This window comes from Heterodontus francisci, chromosome 2 (genome assembly GCF_036365525.1).
Source record: "Heterodontus francisci isolate sHetFra1 chromosome 2, sHetFra1.hap1, whole genome shotgun sequence".
NCBI classification, from domain to species: Eukaryota; Metazoa; Chordata; class Chondrichthyes; order Heterodontiformes; family Heterodontidae; genus Heterodontus; species Heterodontus francisci.
This window is the reverse complement of record NC_090372.1, coordinates 159,556,832-159,579,616: the sequence shown is the minus strand read 5'-3', so window position 1 is coordinate 159,579,616 and position 22,785 is coordinate 159,556,832. Positions and strand designations below refer to the sequence as shown.

The following is a 22,785-nucleotide window of genomic DNA, read 5'->3' as shown; positions in this document are numbered from 1 at the left end:
TCTCTAGCCAGTGGAAAAGCCCCTGGAAAGGACGGCATTACCCCTGAAATAATCAAGAGTGCTAAGCCTGCTATACTCTGAGCACTCCATGAACTGCTTTGCCTGTGCTGGGATGAGGGAGCAGTACCACAGGACATGCGCGATGCCAATATCATCACCCTCTATAAGAACAAAGTTGACCGTGGTGACTGCAACAACTACCGTGGAATCTCCCTGCTCAGCATAGTGGGGAAAGTCTTCGCTCGAGTCACTTTAAACGGACTCCAGAAGCTGGCGGAGCATGTCTACCCTGAGGCACAGTGCGGCTTTCGAACAGAGAGATCTACCATTGACGTGCTGTTCTCCCTTCGCCAGCTACAGGAGAAATGCCGTGTACAACAGATGCCCCTCTACACTGCTTTCATAGATCTCACCAAAGCCTTTGACCTCATAAGCAGACGTGGTCTCTTCAGACTACTAGCAAAGATCGATGTCCACCAAAGCTACTAAGTATCATCACCTCATTCCACGACAATATGAAAGGCACAATTCAGCATAGCAGCGCCTCATCAGACCCCTTTCCTATCCTGAGTGGCATGAAACAGGGCTATATTCTCGCATCTACACTGTTTGGGATCTTCTTCTCACTGCTGCTCTCACATGCGTTCAAGCCTTCAGAAGAAGGAATTTTCCTCCACACAAGATCAGGTGGCAGGTTGTTCAACCTTGCCCGTCTAAGAGCGAAGTCCAAAGTACGGAAAGTCCTCATCAGGGAACTCCTCTTTGCTGACGATGCTGTATTAACATCCCACACCGAAGAATGTCTGCAGAGACTCATCAACAGGATTGCGGCTGCCTGCAATGAATTTGGCCTGACCATCAGCCTCCAGAAAACAAACATCATGGGACAGGACGTCAGAAATGCTCCATCCATCAATATCGGCAACCACGCTCTGGAAGTGGTTCAAGAGTTCACCTACCTAGGCTTAATTATCACCAGTAACCTGTCTCTCGATGCAGAAAGGTGTCCGCTGCTATGTCCAGACTGGCCAAGAGGGTGTGGGAAAATGGCGCACTGACATGGAACACAAAAGTGTTTCAAGCCTGTGTCCTCAGTACCTTGCTCTATGGCCGCGAGGCCTGGACAACGTATGTCAGCCAAGAGCGACGTCTCAACTCATTCCATCTTCATTGCCTCCGGAGAATCCTTGGCATCAGGTGGCAGGACCATATCTCCAACGCAGAAGTCCTTGAGGCGGCCAACATCCCCAGCATATACACCCTACTGAGCCAGTGGTGCTTGAGATGGCTTGGCCATGTGAGCCGCATGGAAGATGGCAGGATCCCCAAGGACACATTATACAGCGAGCTCGTCACTGGTATCAGACCCACCGGCCGTCCATGTCTCTGCTTTAAAGACATCTGCAAACGCGACATGAAGTCCTGTGACATTGACCACAAGTCGTGGGAATCAGTTGCCAGTGATCGCCAGAGCTGGCGGACAGCCATAAAGGCGGGGCTAAAGAGTGGCGAGTCGAAGAGACTTAGTAGTTGGCAGGAAAAAAAACAGAAGTGCAAGGAGAGAGCCAACTGTGTAACAGCCCCGACCACCAATTTTATCTGCAGTGCCTATGTCTCTCTAGAATTGGCCTTTATAGCCACTCCAGGCGCTGCTGCACAAATAACTGATCGCCTCTAGGCACTTACCCATTGTATCTCGCGACAAGGAGGCCAAAGAAGAAGGAGAATACTTTATTATTTCTTTTTATATTCCTTGACAATTTAATTTTGTAGCTTCTCTTTGCCTACCTGGTTGTTTTTTTTTCATTTCTTTCCTAACCTTTTCATATTCCCTTTTATGATTTTCTTCTTTGTTGTATATATTCATAGTGTATGCCTTTTTTAGTTTCAATTTTGCCCTTATATCTTTATTCCTCATTTGACCTATTTCTTTTTTTCATGTTTGGAAAAGGTAAATGACATCTGACAAGTTTAATAGAATTATTTGAGGAAATAACAATGCATTGAAAGCAGAAATGTAGTGGATGTTGAGCATATAGATTTTCAAAAGGTGCATATAAGGTATATTTGATGCATATGAGGGAACATGAGGAAGTATACATAAATGGTAAAAATCTAAAGGAGCAGAAGAGAAGAGAGACTTGGAGCTTTATAATCCTTTAGAAATGGGAGGGCAGACTGATAAAATCTGTTTTAAAAACAAAGTTCGATCAAAATAGCAAACAAGTATTGCTAAGCCTATATTCATTGGGGCATGGATAGAAAACTGTGTCTAGTTTTTGGTGCCCAACTTTAAGAAGGATATCAAGGTCATGGAAAAGTTATGAAATTCACTTAGCTGATATCATGATGAGAGGCTTATATTTTAAGGAGATAGTAGACAAACTGGGGCTATTTTTAGTAGAACAGAGATGGTTAAATAAGGTGCTCAAAATTCTGAGGGCTTTTCTGCGGCACAGTGGCACAATGGTTAGCACCGCAGCCTCACAGCTCCAGGGACCCGGGTTCAATTCTGGGTACTGCCTGTGTGGAGTTTGCAAGTTCTCCCTGTGACCGTGTGGGTTTTCGCCAGGTGCTCCGGTTTCCTCCCACCGCCAAAGACTTGCAGGTGATAGGTAAATTGGCCATTGTAAATTGCTTCCTAGTGTAGGTAGATGGTAGGGAATATGAGATTACTGTAGGGTTAGTATAAATGGGTGGATGTTGGGCGGCACAGACTTGGTGGGTCAAAGGGTTTCAGTGCTGTATCTCTGAATAAATAAGTTAATTAAAACTAGTTCTACTGGTCAGTGGATCATAAATTTAAGACCTCCAGCAAAAGAATGAAGGGAAAGGTTAGAAGAATTTTTTTTTAAAATACAGCAGATAGTTAGGACATGGAATACCCCACCAGATAGGATACTGAAAGAAAATTCTATTGTAGCATTTAAAAGTGAAGTGACAGATATTTGACAAATGAGTTTTTAAAGGCCCCTTAATGTTTGTCCCACAAAATGTCTGAAACTGGAGACACAGAAAAGATGTTGGCAGTTCTAGATAGGTAGATGGGGTGCATTAATAGCAGAGAATGGGTCAAGGATAAACTTGTGAAGTTTTGCGGTATTGAGGAGTTTTTGTATCTAGGCTCAGGGAGCCACTGTTACTGGATTTAGTAGAATTGGGGTGATGGGTGTTCAATTTAATAGCACTTAGAGGGATGGTGTTAGATTTGGTAGAGGGGCATGCCGGATTTGTCCATACTAGTGGGTAGTGTTGGAGTCTGGAAGTGCCTTGGAGTAGAGAGATGGGCTTATAGTATGGGAGAAGCTAAAGAATGTTGGAGAGAGCTGAAGGAGTTGGGTGGAAAATATGGATGATTGTTGCAGGAGATATTTGGAATGAATGACAATCAGTGGCTGCAATTTGGTCCTAACCATGGAAGCTGCAAAATATAGCAGGAGAGAGAGGGATGGAGGTTAAATATGGATGTCTGGGCAGGAGGCTGCAATGGGGAGCAATGAGTGGGAAGGTCTTGGAAGACATTTGCTTTCACGGTATAGCAGCAAATCGCATTGTGAGCATGGGAAATAGGGGTATATTTTGCAGTTTAGGATGGGAGGTTGCAGGTTCTGGAAAGGAAAGGTGGGAGTGTGAGTTACAAAATGTGATCGTGGTGTGTGAGTGTGACGTACTGGTAGGAGGTTAGTATTGGGGTGTGCACTAAATGCAGTGGATGTATGGGATCTGCAAGTGTGGGAGTATTGGAGATGGGATTGTGCACTTCTGGTAAGTGCCTCAGTCTTCATTTATTTCTCTTGTGAGTTCTGTCTCTTATTGATTGTTTTCTGTCTATTTATCCCTTTGTCTTTCTCCCTCCACTTTGATTACGTGTGTGTTTCTCTCTGTTGTTCTGACATCTGGCTATTCACTTAATCTTTCTTTATCTATGTTCATCCCCCAAGCCTTGAATCCTTTCCCCTCTCCTGCTCCCAGTGTTTCTCTGTCCATTTGATCTGTCCCTTTATGCCTGGCCAAGCTCTCCCTGACCTTGCTTTCCTTTTATTCTCTCTGCCACATCACTATCTTTCCACCCTTGATCCCTCTCTGTCTGGACTCTCCTATTCCACCAATTTCTGTTGCATGAACTGTGTGGTCCTGTTCTATCAGCACCCGCTTCCTCCTCAATTCCTACTGATTAAAATAAATAATCCTGGCACTCCACAGAATAAACCATTTTATTTACTAGATTCAAATTCATCTACATCTTATTTCCATTGGCCAAGCCTTTGATGCAATTCTTTGCATCCTGAGTTGTCAGACAGAGCTTTAAGTTGCATACTGAGATAATTGGCTTTCTGAATTTACCTTACTCTTTCAGTGAACCTGGGGACATGAATTGCCATCTACCATTCTGGAGTGCACCACTTGGAGAACCAACATTGGAGAGTCTATCCACATTGATTGATGATTGCACAAATAATCATCAGTACTTAAAATTTACTTTGGGTTGAATTTTACCAGCCCCTCGACATTGTGTGTCGTGGTGGAGAGGCCCGCCACGACCCACAACTCTGAGAAGGCCCCTCCACATTTTACTGGTGGCGGCAAGGCCTCGGTGCGGTACCCCCACTACCGCCAAGCTGCCGGGTCTTCATTTACATGTTTAAATTAATGAAAACAAAATGCTAATTAACTTACCTGGTCACAGCGGCAGTCCCACACCAATTTTATGGCCACAACTCACACACCTTTGGAACTCCATTTGGAGTTCCGAGGTGAGACCTGGTGGGAGGGGGGAGGACTAGAATTATCAGGGCGGGAGGCAGGGGGAGTGGGGAAAACAATTCTTATTGGCTGTGGGGATGGTGGGAAGGGGTTGAAGGGCAAATGTGAAGAGGCTGGGGGGGGAGGGGGGTGGAAGTTCAGGTTGGGACTGAACTAAATTTTATTCATATCAGCCAATAAAAATACCATTGTGGGGGTTGGGAAAGGGCCTCAAGTTTTTAATATTTTTAAAATAAAATAATCAATGTTAAACCTTTAAAAATTCGAATCTATGCTAAGGGTTTGATGCCTGTAAAAATGGCACCAGTGCCTGTGCGGTGGCGCCGGATGCCATTGCCGGGGATTGAGCGGCTGCCCCCTCTACGTCATTAGGGGTGGCCGCTCCACCCCCTCCATTTAAATGAGACCCTGCATGAAATATCGCGGGGGCTCAGTGGCAGCGCCCGCGCCTGAAGGCCGCTGAGTTCAAATCACACCGCCACAATGTGTGGCATGCCAATAAAATTCAGCCCTTTCATTCAGGGTTATACATCAATACCTTCTCTACCCATTGACACGTATAAGCTTTGAAGCCAGAATGGATGGGTCTTAGCTTTACAAGCTCATTTAATGATAGAAGCTAGCCAACCCTTAGCCTGGATATGGTAGACTTTCTTGGAAATCCAGATGATGTTTAGCAGGAGGCAAACTACCCACATGACTTATGTGTGAAGCAACCAAAAATGTTCTTGCGAGGCGCAGTCTGTCAAAATTCCTTATCAAGATGCAATCTTTTCAAGGAGACTGTAAAATAAACTGAAACTTATAGGAAAGGGAGCCCTGGTTCATATTTTGTAAGTGTTAATGTATTAAGGATTTTTGAGGGAGGGGACACTGTTCCATCTCATGTGGTGCCTAAAAATTGGCCATATTCCCTACCAAAGGGACAATTCTCTGGTAACCAGAACTAAGGACTTTGCAGTTAAGGGCAATCACCTAAAGATCAAAACTTATTTTTCTCTTTTCCAATGCTGATTGACTTGCTGCCCATTTCCAGCGTTTCTGTCTTTATCTCACAATACTGCTTACGAGGCTGCTGTTTTTTTTTAATAAGATCATTTTAATCAATTGGAAATCCCAGATTAATCCACTGTCCCCTGTATCAGGGAGCAATAAGAAAGATAGTACTTAAGTTCAGATTAGCAGATCGCAGGCACAGTAGTCTTTATAGACTTAGAACTTTGTGCTTACCATCACGCTTCATATTTCACAAGAAGATTTCATTTCTCTCCTGTCTCTTCACACTCATTGCCAACCTCCAGTTACTACTAATACATGGCATTAGCTGTTATCCTTATTCCTTTATATAAATGGTGTTCAATTCTTCTGTCAGACGAAGCTAATGGTACACACTCACACACATACGTTGGGCTGGATTTTGTGTTGTTCCATGAGGTAGGATCGGAGGCGGGGGTGAGGGGGCATGGAGTATTGCCACGTTGGCGAGGGGGCACTGGGTCAGAGGGCCCATTGCCCAGCGGTCTTCCCGGGGGTGGGATAGGCCTTTCCACCCAGAGGTCAATTGAGGCCCATGAATGGCCTATTAACGGCTAATTAAGGGCTGCTTCCCGCCGCCCCCTGGGATCTTAGTAGCGGTTGGAGGGGCCTCTGTCACACGGGGAGGATGCCTTGTAACATGAGCTTGGGAGGCCGTCCCTCCTCCGTGAGCAATTTGTGGTCCGTGGCAGTCCCCCCACCAGGGACCATTCATCCCGTGAGACCCCACTCCCCCTGGACTGCAAGACCACACCCCAGTCCCTCCCTTGCCGGGGCCTTCCAGACTGGCCCCAGCAACCTGCCTCACCTACCTCTTTTCCGGGCTTCCAGAGCGGAGCCTGGGTCCAAGGCCTCTGCAGTACTGGCAGTGGCCACTGCTCCTGGTGGCGCTGCTGATACTGCTGAACTGCTGGTCCTCTGATTGGCCGGCAGCTCATGGAGATGGGAGCCCCGTCTATAAAGGGACGGGAATCCTGCCTCCTGAAACTTTGATTTTTGAAGGCTGGAGGATTGCTCAAGGAGGCAACAAAAAGGTAAAGGCAGATTTCCTCCCTCCTTTTTGCCCAGGTACAAAATCCAGTCTGCTATATGTACTAATTTTGGTAGGTTTGCCGCACTTGACTAGAAAAATCCCGGCCGGAATTTTTCCCTCGGCAGATGGGAGCCATCCACCGACTGAAAAGCCGGTGGCGAACCCGCCTCCTCCTGGCATGGAGATCCGGACCGCATTTGCATTCCTCAGGACTGTACTTGGTCTGAGGCAGGACTTCCACCTCATTGAGGCAGGAAGTCCCGCCTAATGGAGCTGCCAGCTAATCAGAGGGCCGGCAACTCTGTCTCAGCAGTGCCACTGGGAGCGGTGGCTACTGCTGTGACTGTAACCCAGCTGAAGATGGAAGATGTCGGCGAACCCGGAGAACAGGTAAATTTTTGGGGCCTCGCCGGGGGCAATCGGCCGGGCCCCGGCGAGGCAAGGGTGGTTGACTGGGGGGATGGGGGGTGCATGCTGGGTGTTGGGGGTGGTTGGGGCATCAGGGGCAGCCCTCTGTTGGGCACAGTGTGCTTGATCAGGAGGGCACCCCCAAGACCGTCAGAAAGCCACCTGCTTTTGTCAGGTAGCTTTGCTTGGGCCTGGGACGTCCGCCAGTCAAGGATAAAATACCCATGGCGGTGGGCGGAGACCCTTAAGTGGCCGTTAACTGGCCACTTAAGGGTCTTGATTGATCTGGGGTGGGTGGGCCGTCTTTTGCTGCCGCTGCCCTGTGTAAAGAGGTGACGGAGGCAGGAATGGGTCAGGAAGGGCCTCCCGAGCCTCCCACTCCATTTTACGCTCCCACCCCCCACTATCATCCCGCTCTTTGAGGGGGCGTAAAATTCCGACCCCTGTTTGGAATCATGCTAAGTACATTTCTTCATTTCTAAATCCCCAGTAAAGATTAAAAAGCTTGAAAATATCCACTTGGTGTAATCATAGAATACCAGCAGTAACTTCACAGAGGAAGAATGAAAAATGGACATGCGAGTCAAAGAATGAGATATGCGGAGGCATGACCAAAAGTGTAGTTGAAGACGTGTGTTTTAAGGAGAATCGAAAAATTGGACAGGGCGGTGGACAGTCAGAGGGGTTTAGAGAGAGATGAGGCTATGAAGAGGTTTAAACAAATTTTAAATTTGAGGTATTGGGGTACTGGGAATCAATATAGGTCAGCGAGGATAGGGGTGATGGGTGATTGGAACTTGGTGCAGGCTAGGCTATGAGCAATAGAGTTTTTGGTGAGCTGAAGCATGCAGAAAGTGGAGGATGGGGGCTGGTCAGGACAGCATTATAAGTAATCAAGTGATAAAGGCATGGATGAGATCAGGCAAAGTATGCAGAATGCAGACGCTTAACATATTTTGTGATCTATTTTATATGTAATACACATAGGAAAAAACGGCAATTCTAACAGAACAGAAAAGGCAATTATCATACCACCTGGTGAATTATTGTTTTATAAAATGAAGCCACAGCAAAGAATGCAATGATCTAAAGTATTGCATGAGGCAGATTGCTTGCTGATAATGAGAATTAAGATCTCTTTCCCACATTGTGGATAATGATGTAAGGTCTAATTCCCATGGGAGACATTTTCTAATATCTATCCCTTTAAGAACTTTAAGAATGCACTTTATCATTCCATCATGTCATCCTCCTCTTTCCCACGCTCTATGTAGTGCTCCCATGTTCCTTTTGACCAGCAGAGAACACAATATACCACTCTTACCAGTTTAAATTGCATTATAATTAAAAATTAATCTCTTTCTTCCTGTTTGTGTTCAGGTTAATTTTGTTCCCTTTGACAATTTTGAATATTTTGGGAACGTTTTATTCACAAATTTCTTCTGCAACATGAGTATGTATTTTTCCCCTTGCAAATAAAGAATTTTATTCTTTCCAGAATAAAACAATGTCCAATTACCTTTCTATTTCTATTTCTGTTCTATTTTTAAAATAATTTCCTTCCTCTCAATTAGGTTCCCTTGAACCATGTGTTATGTCCTGCAAACAAAGAATGAATAGGTGTCCTATTTTCAGGCTACTACCTGTGCTACTTTAGTTCTTGTTTCAAATGTAGGGGTAAAATTCCCTTTTCTTTTCATCAGTCCTTTTCCTTTTTCTTTACCTGATCTTCTAAAATGACATTCCAACTTCAGCCAAGAGATTAATGGTTGCCCTGCTCCCAAACTCTTCAAATTCATTCTGACCTGCACAGCCAGCTGCAGATGTGCAAGAGCCAACTGAGTAAAGCTCTCACTTTAATTCCCCTCTCCCAGTGTATCCAGCCAGTATCAGGAACTCATCATGGCCTTGAAATTATGCTGTGCAACATTACATGATGTTAATCTGCCTACAGTAAATAAAGGAATTTAATTCAAGAGCACACTGCATTTCAAGGCACAAATGATAAATTGCAGTTGCGAATGCAAACTCCAAGACTGCAATTATTTATCTCTCGAAATAATCCAAGTGGGGGAAATTCATTCACATATGCTGCTTCTAGCTACACAGACTTACGTTGATTCCGAGGGACCTGCAAATTAATCTCTCCTTTTTTTTTAACAAATTGTCTACTCGCAACATAAAATAAAAAAAATTCAAGAAAGGAGATAAAAGCGACACTGGTAATTACAGAGGAGATGATGGTGCAGTGGACTAGTCACTGGACTAGTAAGTCACTGGACTAGTAAGACACTGGACCAAGCTTCTGTCCTGGGGACATGGGTTCAAATCCCACCATAGCATCGGGTTAAATTTTAAGTTCATAAATACACCCCATTAATAAACAGAAAATATGGAATTGGAAGCTTGTCTCACAAATGGTGCTGTGAAACTATCATCGATTGCTGTCCCATCTGGTTCACTAATGTCCCTTATGGAAGGTAATCTGCCGTCTTTACCTGATCTGGCCTACATGTGACTCCAGACCCACTACAATGTGGTTGTCTCTTAATTGCCCTCTGAAATGGCCTAGCAAGTCATTCAATTGTCAAGGGCAATTAGGGATGGGCAGCAAATGCTGGTCTTGCCAGTGATACCCACATTCCATGAAAGAATAAAAAAAACCTAATCTCACCTCCATCTTGTGTAAAGTAGTGGAATTCATTACCATGAGTAAATTTGATGAGTACTTGCATAATAACCTAGTAAATAGTAGCAAGCATGGATTCAGAAGAGGAAGATCTTGCATCTTTGAAGAAGCAGCATCACAAATGAATGGTGGAAAGTCCTGTGACATATTGGGGCAGCTTCTCATTTTTGGGGTATAAAAAGGGCACAAACCATATTAATTTAGCCATAATAAAAACAGAAAGTGCTGGAAATACTCAGCAGGTCAGGCAGCATCTGTGGAGAAAGAAGCAGAGTTAATGTTTCAGGTCTGTGACCTTTCAACAGATCTGAAACGTTAACTCTGTTTCTCTCTCCACAGATGCTGCCTGACCTCTGAATATTTCCAGCACTTTCTGGTTTTATTTCAGATTTCCAGCATTTGCAGTATTTTGCTTTCAATTTAGCAGTGGCCTGCATCAATGTACCCTTTTTTGTAAGCAAATGCCATTTACAATTAATTGACAACAAACGGGGTAGGCATTGCTCTGCCCCATTCAGGATTTGCCAGCAGCTGTCAATGATAGGTTAATTTTTTTTCGGTGGAGCGAGGAGGAGAAGGAGTGCTCCATAGGATTTCCCACTACCTCCCCAATCCCAGCCCACTCCAATTCTGTCTCCCTTGACTTATCTTACAGTCGATGCCAGTAATGCTGGCTCTCTCACATTAAGTCAAACTCAAAGTGTTAAGGATTCATGGTAATAGATAAGAAACTGATTAAGGGGAGAAAGGAATGAGCACTCATTAGGGAAGTTATATTCGGATACTGTGGTGTGCTGACTGAGGTGCACCAGGGCTTGCTATTGGGATCAGTACTGTTTCTCATTTACCTAAATCACCTGACGTCTAAAACTCAATACAAAGTGGATAAATTTGCAGATGATCATTTGTCATTTATATAAATGATATAGATGACTATGTGGGGGGTAGGATCAGTAAGTTCGCGGATGATACAAAGATTGGCCGAGTGGTTAACAGTGAAGTTGAGTGTCTTGGGTTACAGGAAGATATAGACGGGATGGTCAAGTGGGCAGAAAAATGGCAGATGGAATTTAACCCTGAAAAGTGTGAGGTGATATACTTTGGAAGGAGTAATGTGACATGGAAATATTCAATGAATGGCCTGACACTGGGAAGTTCCAAGGAACAAAAGGACCTTGGCGTGTTTGTCCATAGATCTCTGAAGGCAGAAGGGCAGGTTAATAGGGTGGTGAAAAAGGCATATGGGACACTTGCCTTTATCAATCGAGGCATAGATTACAAAAGCAGGGAGGTCATGTTGGAGTTGTATAGAACTTTGGTAAGACCACAGCTGGAGTACTGTGTGCAATTCTGGTCGCCACATTATAGGAAGGGGGTGCAGAGGCGATTCACCAGGATGTTGCCTGGGATGGAACATTTAAGCTATGAAGAGAGGTTGGATAGGCTTGGGTTGTTTTCGCTGGAGCAGAGAAGACTGAGGGGTGACCTGATCGAGGTGTACAAGATTATGAGGGGCATGGACAGAGTGGATAGGGAGCAGCTGTTCCCCTTAGTTGAAGGGTCAGTTACGAGGGGACACAAGTTTAAGGTGAGGGGCAGGAGGTTTAAGGGGGATTTGAGGAAGAACTTTTTTACCCAGAGGGTGGTGACGGTCTGGAATGCACTGCCTGGGAGGGTGGTAGAGGCGGGTTGCCTCACATCCTTTAAAAAGTACCTGGATGAGCACTTGGCATGTCATAACATTCAAGGCTATGGGCCAAGTGCTGGCAAATGGGATTATGTAGACAGGTCAGGTGTCTTTAATGCATCGGTGCAGACTCGATGGGCTGAAGGGCCTCTTTTGCACTGTATTATTCTGTGATTCTGTGATGATATCAAACTGGGATGGTCAGTGGAATTGGAGGAAGCAGGTCAAAGACTACAGAGTGCATTGGACAAAATAAGTATGTGGGAAGCCAAATGGCAGATCAAATTGAATGCGGCCACATAGGAAAAAAAACATGGATAACATGCATACTGGATGAATGGTGCTAAATAAGCTGCAGATATACTAAAAGTCACCAAGGAGTCTTAATAGACTCGATGCTCAATGCATCCACCCAATGCAGCGCAGCATATTAACATAGCTGACAGAAAGTTGAACTACTTGCCAACAGTAGCACACAAGTCAGAGGGCGTCATGATCAAATTGTAAAGTGCTCTGGTCAGATCACACCTAGAGAATTGCGTCCAGTTCTTGTCACCAAAACACAATTCATGTGCTTGAGGCAGATCCTTGAGGCTATCTCTAGTGACAGGGATTTAAGATGTAAGACAGGAGAGTTTTGCGGTTTTTAGCCTAGAAAGTTGTCTGAAAGATGATTTATATATATAGGTATACAAAAGAGTAAGCATTTAGAAAAGGTAAATCAGAAGTATTGCATTAAATTAAATTATGGGAATAGAACAGATAGCATAAGTTTAAAATAGTATAAGTTACCTTTGGGACTGATATTGCAAAGTATCTCGCACAGAGAGTGATCAGCTCTTGCTCAATACTGCAATGGGGAAGTGTAGATGTTCTGGGTGGATAAATTAATATGGGTTGAATGGTCTTTCTTCTCCATAATTATCTTGTGATCTTGCAAAACGGTTTCAAAGAAACATAGAAACATAGAAAGTAGGAGCAGGAGTAGGCCATTTGGCCCTTCGGGCCTGCTCAGCCATTCAAAAAAGATCATGGCTGATCGTCTAATTCAGTACCCTGTTCCTGCTTTCCCCCAATATCCCTTGATCCCTTTGGCATTAAGAAATAGATCTATCTCCTTCTTGAATATATTTAATTACTTGGCCTCCACTGCCTTCTGCAGTAGAGAATTCCACAGGTTCTCCACCCTCTGAGTGAAGAAATTTCTCGTCATCTTGGTTCTAAATGGCATATCCTGTATCCTGCGACTGTGACACTGTGACACCTGGTTCTGGACTCCCCAGCCATCAGAAACATCCTCCCTGCATCTAGCCTGTCTAGTCCTGTTAGAATTTTATAGGTTTCTATGAGATCCCCTCTCATTCTTCTAAACTCTAGTGTATATAGGCCTAGTCGACCTAATCCCTCCTCATACATCACTCCTGCCATCCCAGGAATCAGCCTAGTAAATCTTCTTTGCACTTGCTCCGTGGCAAGAACATCCTTCCTCAGATATGGGGACCAAAACTGCACACAATTCTTCAGATGTGGTCTCACCAAGGCCAGGTATCACTGCAGTGAGACATCCTTCCTCAAAGAAGTTTATCATGGGATTTGTCGCCTTTGAACCATTGACTAGGATAAGTGGAGAACAATTAAGTATCTTTCCCTCTCTGTTCATTACATCACCAGACCCCTATTTATTGGGCTGAATTTTATGCCGCCCCAGCTTGTTGGATGGAGGCGTGGGGGCGGCATAAAATTGAGAAGGAGGCTCTGGGAGGCCTACACGCCCCGCTCCCACCTTCGGTCAACCTTACGGTGGTCAGGTGGGGAGTGGGGGGGAGGAATGGCTTGCCATTTAACGGCCACTTAAGGGCCCTCGCCCGCCTCCACAGGTATTTTACCCGTGGCAAGCGGGTGTGCTGGAGACATGAAAGGCCGCCCAGCGATAGCTGCCGGCCTTTCCGCACGCTGTGGAGGGAGCCATGGCAGTCAGGCACAAGGTGCCCGATTGAGGGCCTCACCTACCTCCCAACCCACCCCCGGGACCCAAGACGCCCCCGTCCCCCCAAACGACCACTCCAGCCTCACCGGGGAAGGACCGCTCTCCCTGGTGAGGCATGCCCAACTTACCTCTTCTCCTGGCTCCATCTGGTCGGCTGGGCTGCAGTCCCAGCAGTGGCCACCACTTCCGATGGCGCTGCGGGGACTAAGAGCTGCCGGCCCACTGATTGGCCAGCAGCTTACTGAGGCGGGACCTACTCCCTCAAGTGAGTGGAGTCCCGCCTCGGAATACTTAAAGCCCGGGGACCCGTAAAATGTGGGACGGATCCCCGGGCTAGGCGGAAGCGGGTTCGTCACCGACTTTTAAGTCAGTGGCGAATTCCCATCCGCCTAAGGTAAAATCCAGCCCATGTCACAGAAGTCCCATCTAGAGCTAACTTTATTCACAGCAACAGGGGTGATTTTACCTTGAGGCATACAGTGGCTGGTTGGCACACTCCACCCACCATCTGCTTGCCCTTTTTTACTGCCAGGAAGCCGAAACCATCATTTTTATGACCCGGGGAGGGAGCTCTGCCGTTGTGATGAATTAACTATTCTATGGTCCATGATCTTGTTCAGTTTGTTTTTGACTCCTGATTTTCAGACAGCTGGCTGGTCATAGTGTTGGCAATTTTATTAAAAATCCAACCTGGCATGTATGTAATACCATGCTATTAGAACAAAAAAAACCTATCATCTTTGTAGCTCTAAAATTCACACGAGCAGATCTGCAAGCCTTCATATTCTTGTGCTAATTTTCCAATGGGAACAACTTGTTTAAATTTTTTTCCATAGCTGCAGGTTGGTGAATTTTGTATGTGCATTTGTTTCCAATTTCTCATTTTTAAGATATTTTGAGTTTTTCCCCCCTTTTTACCTCCTTTCCTTTCTGTTGCTATGTGCCATCTCTGTTACCAGGTTTCTGCCTAGGGTATAACTTGGTGCAAAACGACACAAGAGAGCTTTTTTCACACTGCATTGTGAATTGTGATTGCAAACAATGCACCATCACTCAAGGGCACAGTATGCTGGGGCTCAAAATGTGCCCTACAACTTGCAATCTATCGCAAGATCTTGTAAAGAAAACTGTCAATAGTTAGGAGAGAACGGAACGCTTTCAAATCCATATTAAAAGACTTGCAATTAAATAGCACCTTTCACAACCTCAGGATGTCTCAAAGCACTTTACAACCAATGAAATATAGATATTGGGCTGGTTTTTACCAAGCCCATGATGTTGGGCTCCGTGCCGGCAGCCGGGGAGGGGGGGGAAGGGTTTGTGGTTGGGGTGGGGGGGGGGGGGGGGGGGGTGGGGGCGGAAGATTGTTTCGGCAGAGGCCCGCCACAGAGTTCGACACTGGGAGGGCCCGGCCTGATCCTCCCGGCAATGGCGAGGCTTCGTGGCGGCCCCCCCAGTGCTGGGCGACAGGACCTGTATCCCCATACTTAAATCAATGACATGCATAAATTTAAATGAACTTACCTGCAATTGTCCAGGATCACCACGATCCTCAGTGCAGCAGCCAGCACTCCCATGCCTTCAATTCCCCATCTGGGAAAGCCGGTGTGACACTGGTGAGGAGGGAGTAGGAGTTAAGATTTCCAGTGCGGTGGGGGTGGGGGGGGGAAGGGCAACGGGGTCAAATAAATGTAATGAGTGTAGGGGATGGTGGGAAGGGATGAACTTTAAACTTTGTGCAGTCTGGGGGGTGGGGGAAGGTCAGATTTAAAAGGTAAGTGTTTTGGGGGGCAGGAAAGGGCAAATAGTTAATGCAATTGTTATTGGTGCCTGTGCCTGTGCATAGGCAGCTGATGCCATTGCGTCCGTGATTGGAAGGAGGGTGTGGGCCGCACCGGCTATGTAAATGAGTCGCTGCGCTGGAGATCGTGGCAGCTCTTCAACGTGTGGGCCGCCATTTTCTGAGCTCGCTATTGGAAGTTATGGCGGGCTCTTAAAATCCAGTTCACTGTGTCAGTTGCCATGTTCATGCCAGCCAGGGGTTGAAGGTTCTGGATTAAATTTGTTGTCAACACAGTACACAAAATAAATAATGATAACCACTGGAATAAATCACTGCTGTCAATGGAAATATGAATCCATTGACCATCTCATGTCATCAAGGTAATGGAATCTTATTTAAATGAAGTCATTGTAAACTGCTTAACTGACTAGTGCTCTGCTCATGTACCAATATAAAAAACTATTTAGTATGGACATTAGCTTATGTCTATGAAAAATAAACACGTTTATAAAGCATCTTAAAGCTATCATGAGAAATAATGTGCTGAAGGTTAAAAGCCAATTGGCTAATATCCCATAGTTTTCTCAAGGTTAGGTTATTTATAAAGATAAAATGGTTATAGTTTTAAAAAAGTTGAATAAATATTCAGATACAATGGAACAATGTGGTAGGAAATGAATACTTGATTAACTTCTCCATATTTTATAAGAAATTTGCTGTTTTGGGCCAGAGACAAATATGTAACAATCATGCTTTATTAAAAATAGATTTCATATAGACAATATGTTATAAAAGTGAAGTTTATATAATTTGAAAATATTTGTCAGTATACAATTAGTGAAAGAGAAACACCTTTTAAAAAAAAATGTGGTCATCTTCAATATTTACAAATTGCTGAGCATTCTTTTTCCTCTTTAATTTCTACACAGATATGTAACCAACAAAATATGTAGTTGACTTTGTATTTTCTAGCTATTTAAGTCTGCCAGCCAGAACAATAGATGCTGTCTCCCTGGCTCCTGTCTGACTACCTTATATGAATATCATTGCATCAACACTGCTTTCAAAAAAAAATTGAAATAGGATTTATTCTTCAACTTTTTTTAAATTTTTGAACTTTCTTTCAAATATTCCCCTTGGAGTCCTTCAGTAATTCAATGTAGCAACAAAATCCTATTCTACTGCAGCATAATCTAATCTATCTTCCTCCTTTACCATACAGAACTTAGCTTTTTGATTTCTGTTAATAGTTCTGATAATAGGTCTTTACCCATTTGCACTCTAGATTTACCTTCTAGATACTAGTGGTTCAGTTAAGTTGACAAATGCAGCAGAAATGTAGGTACAATTCACTTTGCCCAAGAGGTGTGAGTCAGTGGACCTAACTGCAGAATAGATTCAGCTTGCTTTTTATCTGGCTTCATGTAATCTATTAAACTTCTTATTTAATCTCAGGCTTTCTTGTGCAGACTGCAGAAAATCTTATTAGGATTCACAATGGCACTTTCAAGATCAGCTTGTTCTCCACAAACTAATATACCATCAAAAAAAAGCTCCTAATTGTAGAGACTCTCAAGAGTTTCATGAATTCAACTCCAGCACTTGTCCATCTACCTTAGTCTTGCCATATCATTAGAGTGCCTCATCAGGTCAGGTCAGGTATAACTAGAGCAAGGGATTAGTGCCGTAAAACATACCATGACCAATTTTCAACTGTTAGCCATGACAGTGCTATTTTCCAGGTCACCTGCATGATTTGGCAGCACACTTTGAATATCCTGAGTTCTGCATTGATTATTCTGCTGAGGCTATTGACTCAGATGTGCTGATTCAAACTGTTCCCTATCCAGCCTGATCCATGTATGTTCCTGGCCAATAAAATGAGAATGCAGAGAGAGTGAAGCACACACATGGTAGAGGAGTACCAGCAACAGGATTCGAGCACAGAGCAGGGATGTCTTGCTCCAATTATACAGGGCCTTGGTGAGGTCACACCTGGAATATTGTGTGCCGTTTTGGTCTCCTTATCTGAGGAAGGATGTTTTTGCTATAGAGGGAGTGCAGCGAAGGTTTACCAGACTGATTCCTGGGATGGCGGGACTGACGTATGAGGAGAGAGTTAGGATTATATTCGCTGGAGTTCAGAAAAGGGGGTATCTCATAGAAACCTATAAAATTCTAACAGGACTTGACAGGGTAGGTGCAGGAAGGATGTTCCCGATGGTGGGGGAGTCCAGAAGCAGGGATCATAGTCTAAGAATATGGTGTAAACCTTTCAGGACTGAGATGAGGAGAAACTTCTTCACCTAGAGAGTGGTGAACCTGTGGAATTCACTACCACAGAAAGCAGTTGAGGCCAAAACATTGTATGTTTTCAAGGAGTTAGATATAGCTCTTGGGGTGAATGGGATCAAAGGACATGGGGGAAAGCGGGAACAGGTTACTGAGTTGGATGATCAGGCATGATCATAATGAACGGCGGTGCAGGCTCGACCTTGAAGCGTAAAGGGGCACCCAATAGCAGACAGAGGCATCCAATAACACATGAACACAAGAAATAGGAGCAGAAGTGGACTATATGGCCACTTTCCTGCCCACACCCTATATTCCTTGATTCCCTGCGTGACCAAAAATTTATCTATCCCGGCCTTAAATATATTCAATGATGGAGCATCCACAACTCTCAGGGGTACAGAATTCTGAAGATTCACAACCCTTTGAGTGTAGTAATTTCTCATCTCAGTCCTGAATGATCGGTCCCTTATCCTGAGACTGTGTCCCCATGTTTTAGATTCCGTGACCAGTGGGAACAATCTCTCAGCTTCTACCCTATTAAGCCCTTTCAGAATCTTGTATGTCTCAATTAGATCACCTCTCATTCTTCTAAACTCCAGAGAATATAGGCCTAATTTACTCATCCTCTCATCTTAGGACAAGTCCCTCATCCCAGAGACCAATTTAGCAAATCTTCACTGCACTGCCTCCAGTGCAAGTATATCCTTTCTTAAATGTGGAGACCAAAACTGCACACAGTATTCCAGGTGTGGTCTCACCAAAGCCCTGTACAACCTTAGTAAGACTTCTTTATTCCTGTACTCCAATCCTCTTGCAATAAAGGGCAACATGCCATTTACCTTCCTAAAAGCCTGCTGCACCTGCATGTTAACTTTGTGTGTTCCTTGTACAAGTACCCCCAAGTCTCTCTGAACATCAACACTTACCAATTTCATACCTTTTAAAAAATATTCTATTTTTATGACCAAAGTGAACAACTTCACACTTCCCTATATTATACTCCATTTGCCATCTTGTTGCCCACTCACTTAACTGTCTAAATCTCTTTGCAGCCTCTCTGTATCCTCCCCACAGTTTACCTTTCCAATGAGCTTTGTATCATCAACAAACTTAGATACATCACTCTCTGTCACTTCATCCAAGTCATTAATGTAGAGTGTAAATAGCTGAGGCCCCAGCACTGATCCTTGCGGCACCCCACTATTTGCTGCCTGCCAACTTGAAAATGCCCCATTTATGCCCACTATCTGCTTCCTGTCTGTTAACTAATCCTCTATCCATGCTAATATATTACCCCCAACACCATGAGCCCTTATCTTGCCTATTAATCTTGGAGACGCCAAGAACAAGGAAAAATGCCCAACAGCATAAAGGAGAACCCACAGTTATTATTGATACACCATAGATCAGATGTAGAGTAAAGCTCATTCTGCTGTTCAACAATGCATCTATCTTGCAATTCAGGAAAAATGCATCCCAGTGTTAACTGTTCAGTTTTATTGGGTTTGGATAACAGTACATGACAGAGATTTATCAGATATACACATAAGTAAATTTTAAAATGGAACGTTGGGAGAATTGGATACCTTGCTCCAAATATCAAAAAATTTACAACCTCATCAGTAACAAGTGATCCTGCATTGTTGAGTCTAACAAAACCCTCGTACTATCAGCCATACCAACACGATTATGCATTTGCAATGTATATTTATCGTACAACAGTATCCGATGCTAGAGTGGATATTTTTCACTTAAATCAGAAATATTCCAAAATGGTACATAACATACAAATCTAGCTTTTATACAGAAGCTGAATAATTTTGTAAATATCCATAACTTGTATAAAATAAAAAATCTATGGTACAAATGAAAATTGATTGCTCATCACTGCAAAGAGGTTATGCAATTCCTCATCAGTATTCTGTACAGTTGTAAGATCATTATTGCCATAAAACATACACAAAACTGCTAGAAAAACCTTAATGTAAATTCAACATATGGCTAAATCCCAGTGTAAACATGCTTTAGAAACATATAAATACATATAGAAAATATTGCACGTTTAAAAATCTGTTACTCCTACTACCAGTGTAGGGTGACACCATGCTTCAAATTGCTTCACATGAAAATGTCTGGACATTGTGAGCGCAGGTTTCTTTGTAAAGCCACATAATGAAGGACTACATTTAATGATTTATGTTGCAACTACCTTCTTCCTAGTTAGTCTTGTTTGTTGAGATTTACTTCCCATTTATTTAAAACAAAATAATTTGTTCACAGATACACCTTTCATCTTGCAGTAAAATTCCTTACCTTTTAGCACTATCTCAACTAATAACTCAATACAAACAAGAAAAATCAACACTACGATTGCTTTAAAAGAGGTTAAGGTCCTTATCACCTGGGGCATTTCAAATAAGTTGCCCAACCAGAAAGGCAATATGTAATTCATGAAATATGGTAATGCATTTAAAACACTGCATCCATGAGACTAATGCAATATGAAAGGTATGCAAAGACTTTTTCTAACTGCTTGGAATATGACACAATGTTATCCAATTTACAAAGTGCACAGCACCTGCACTTAAAAAATATACTTCAAGACAAACAGTGTAACTTAAAATTAACCGTCCCACCCTGTATCCCTCTACAGCATTGAGAGGCATTTTATCATGTTATCTTGGTAAAATGCTAGCTGCAAAGTAACTTGCAGATGATTGCATGGTCAACAATGGCACTTTCCTTGTTAAATTGTTTTGCTCAAAGTTCATTCGCTCTTATTTTTTTCTTCTTCACATTTGCCAAAAGCAAATATAACAAAGTAATTTTCAGTGGTGTGGACACATCTTTAAAGTAGCTGTTTAGTGGATTAAGGCAACTGTAGTCAGTCCTCAGGCATCTGTAGCCTTTTCTGGGTGAAGCTGTTCTTGATCTGTCATGTCACCTTGAGGTGGGCGAGCTCGATCAAAGAAGCCAAACTATGGAAACAGTGCCAGATTAAATGATAAATTCGCACCACAACAAAGTGATTACACTAGAAGTACAAGAACAGTAAACTCTAGTTTATAACTGAATGTCTAGACACAGCCAGATATTTTTTCTTAACATCAAACAAATTAAATATTGTTTAAATGCTCATAACAAAGACAAGCTTACAGTACAATAATGCACAACAGCTGGGTATTAAAAGTTTCAGAAGGATTTTTTATTACAGTATTTCTTCTTACACATTACTTTGAAGACCATTGTTTAATACTTTGTAATCCACTCTTGTTTGCTAGTAAATTTTCAAGAAACTCAAATAAAAATTGACAATATTTCATGAGACTCCAAATTCATATCATTAGGCCATTATATGCTAAAACAGTCTAAAGTTCAAGTTATGAGAAATGACTGATTTTTTTTCTCTGCATTTAACCATTAGGTGGCACAATAGTCATGAGTGGCTATGATATATGAACAATCACTAAAGTGGTAATGGCAGATTTAAAATATTATTATATTTACATCACCTCAAACATATCATGGGTTAGATTTTTCTATTCATTGTTAATGGTCAGAAAATCAGGATAAAATGTGAACTGTGATCAATATATGATTCTTATTGTGTAATATACTGTGGTCACTATCGTACTCTAGTATTCTACGGTGAGTGATTACACATGTTTTGCACTAATCATGTAGTTTTTGGCTTGTTTGAGGACTTTTAAACAATCTTCATACTGAATCAAAGCCAAGGGCAGGCTAATTCTGAACAGGTAAAGTTTCCTTCAGCTCAACAGCAAATTAACTCAATTCAAAACTTACATCTCACTATGTAAAATCTGAGCTCTTTTTAGGTCAAAACTAATAGATCACAGTTCTGGCTTAATATTAATAAACTGCCCCAATTCAGACAGGATTCACCCAGATTTTTTGGGGGTCTGAAAATAAGTAAAATTGTGAAACATATTGTAAAAAAAAGTCAAAGACTTGGATTTAAAGGAAAAGTTTATAATGGTGCTCCTGCCCTAATAACAAGAAACATTTTAATCGGTATTTTATCCAGGCAACAGGGGTCTCAATGTCCAGCAAAAGCAATGCTGAGAACCCCGCGTCGTATCTTAGGTGGGAGGCCTGCCGAATCAAGTGCCATTTAAGCACATAACTGAACAGCGGCAGGCCTTCCATGGGATCAAGGTATCAAGGTTCCTGGTGAAGGAAGTCCCACCTAACTGAGCAGCGCCACGACACAGGCAATGGCTGCTGCCAGTGGAGCACCTACCCGAGGCCCAGGGGCAGCGCTGGACCCAGGCCCCATGTAGCTCAGGGCGGAAAGGGTCTCAAGGGGTGGGGGTCGTGGGGGAGGGGTGAAAGGGGGTCAGCAGCAAGGGCAGGGGATGGTGCCTCATTCAACTATTAAGTGCCTTTTAATGAGGGGCCCCCTCCCTGGAGCAGCAAGCAGCCTGGTTTTTCTTGCTGTGCTTCCCGTGCGGTGACAGGGCTGTTCGCCGCACGGCTGATTGTGGCAGCGGTGGGATGAGGCTCTTAATTGGGCATTTATTGCCCAGTTAAGGGCCTCAATTGGTGGCGGAGTGGGAAGGCCGTTCACAAGTTTTCCCGCCCCGGACATAATTTCGGCGGAGGCGGGAAGGTGGTGGGGTGCACCAACTCCCCACCCCCCTCACCCCACCTGCGCCACCATCCCACCCAATTATATGCTCTCCCTGCCTCTGCTGAGGGAGGGAGCATAACATTTCCCCTTTATTTCTAATGGCTTGTGTTGCTGGATGTTGCAAAATAAAAGGAGACATTAATAAACTTGCTGAATGGCTGAGTAATTGGAAAATTAATTTCAATGTAGACAAGTGTGTTAACTGCATTTTGGTGGGAAGAATAAGTAAGCCACATGCTCCTTAGAAAATAATAGCCTAAATGAGGTAGAGGAGCAAAGAGATCTAGGAGTGCAGATATACAAGTCACTAAAAGTAGCAACACAGGTTTGTAAGGCCATAAAGAAAGAAAGCAAAGTGCGAGGATTTATTTCTAGTGGAATAGAATTCAGCTCCTGACCTCATTACAGCCTTGGTTCAAACATGGACAAAAGAGCTGAACTCAAGAGGTG

The 22,785-nt window shown here is 43.6% G+C and overlaps 1 protein-coding gene and 1 long non-coding RNA gene across 3 annotated transcripts in view; one reads left to right on the top strand and one right to left on the bottom strand.

Moving 5' to 3' along the window:
• The window catches only part of LOC137347826 (uncharacterized), a 69,751-nt gene that overhangs the window by 15,297 nt on the left and 31,669 nt on the right, over positions 1 to 22,785 (top strand). The window lies entirely within an intron of this gene.
• Positions 17,419 to 22,785, bottom strand: part of itga8 (integrin, alpha 8) — a 239,702-nt gene continuing 234,335 nt past the window's right edge. For both annotated transcript variants that reach the window (XM_068012828.1, XM_068012819.1), the window contains one exon: positions 17,419 to 20,659. In XM_068012828.1, the coding sequence (XP_067868929.1) occupies positions 20,573 to 20,659 (87 nt within the window). In that variant the 3' untranslated portion in view covers positions 17,419 to 20,572. The remainder of the gene's footprint in view (positions 20,660 to 22,785) is intronic.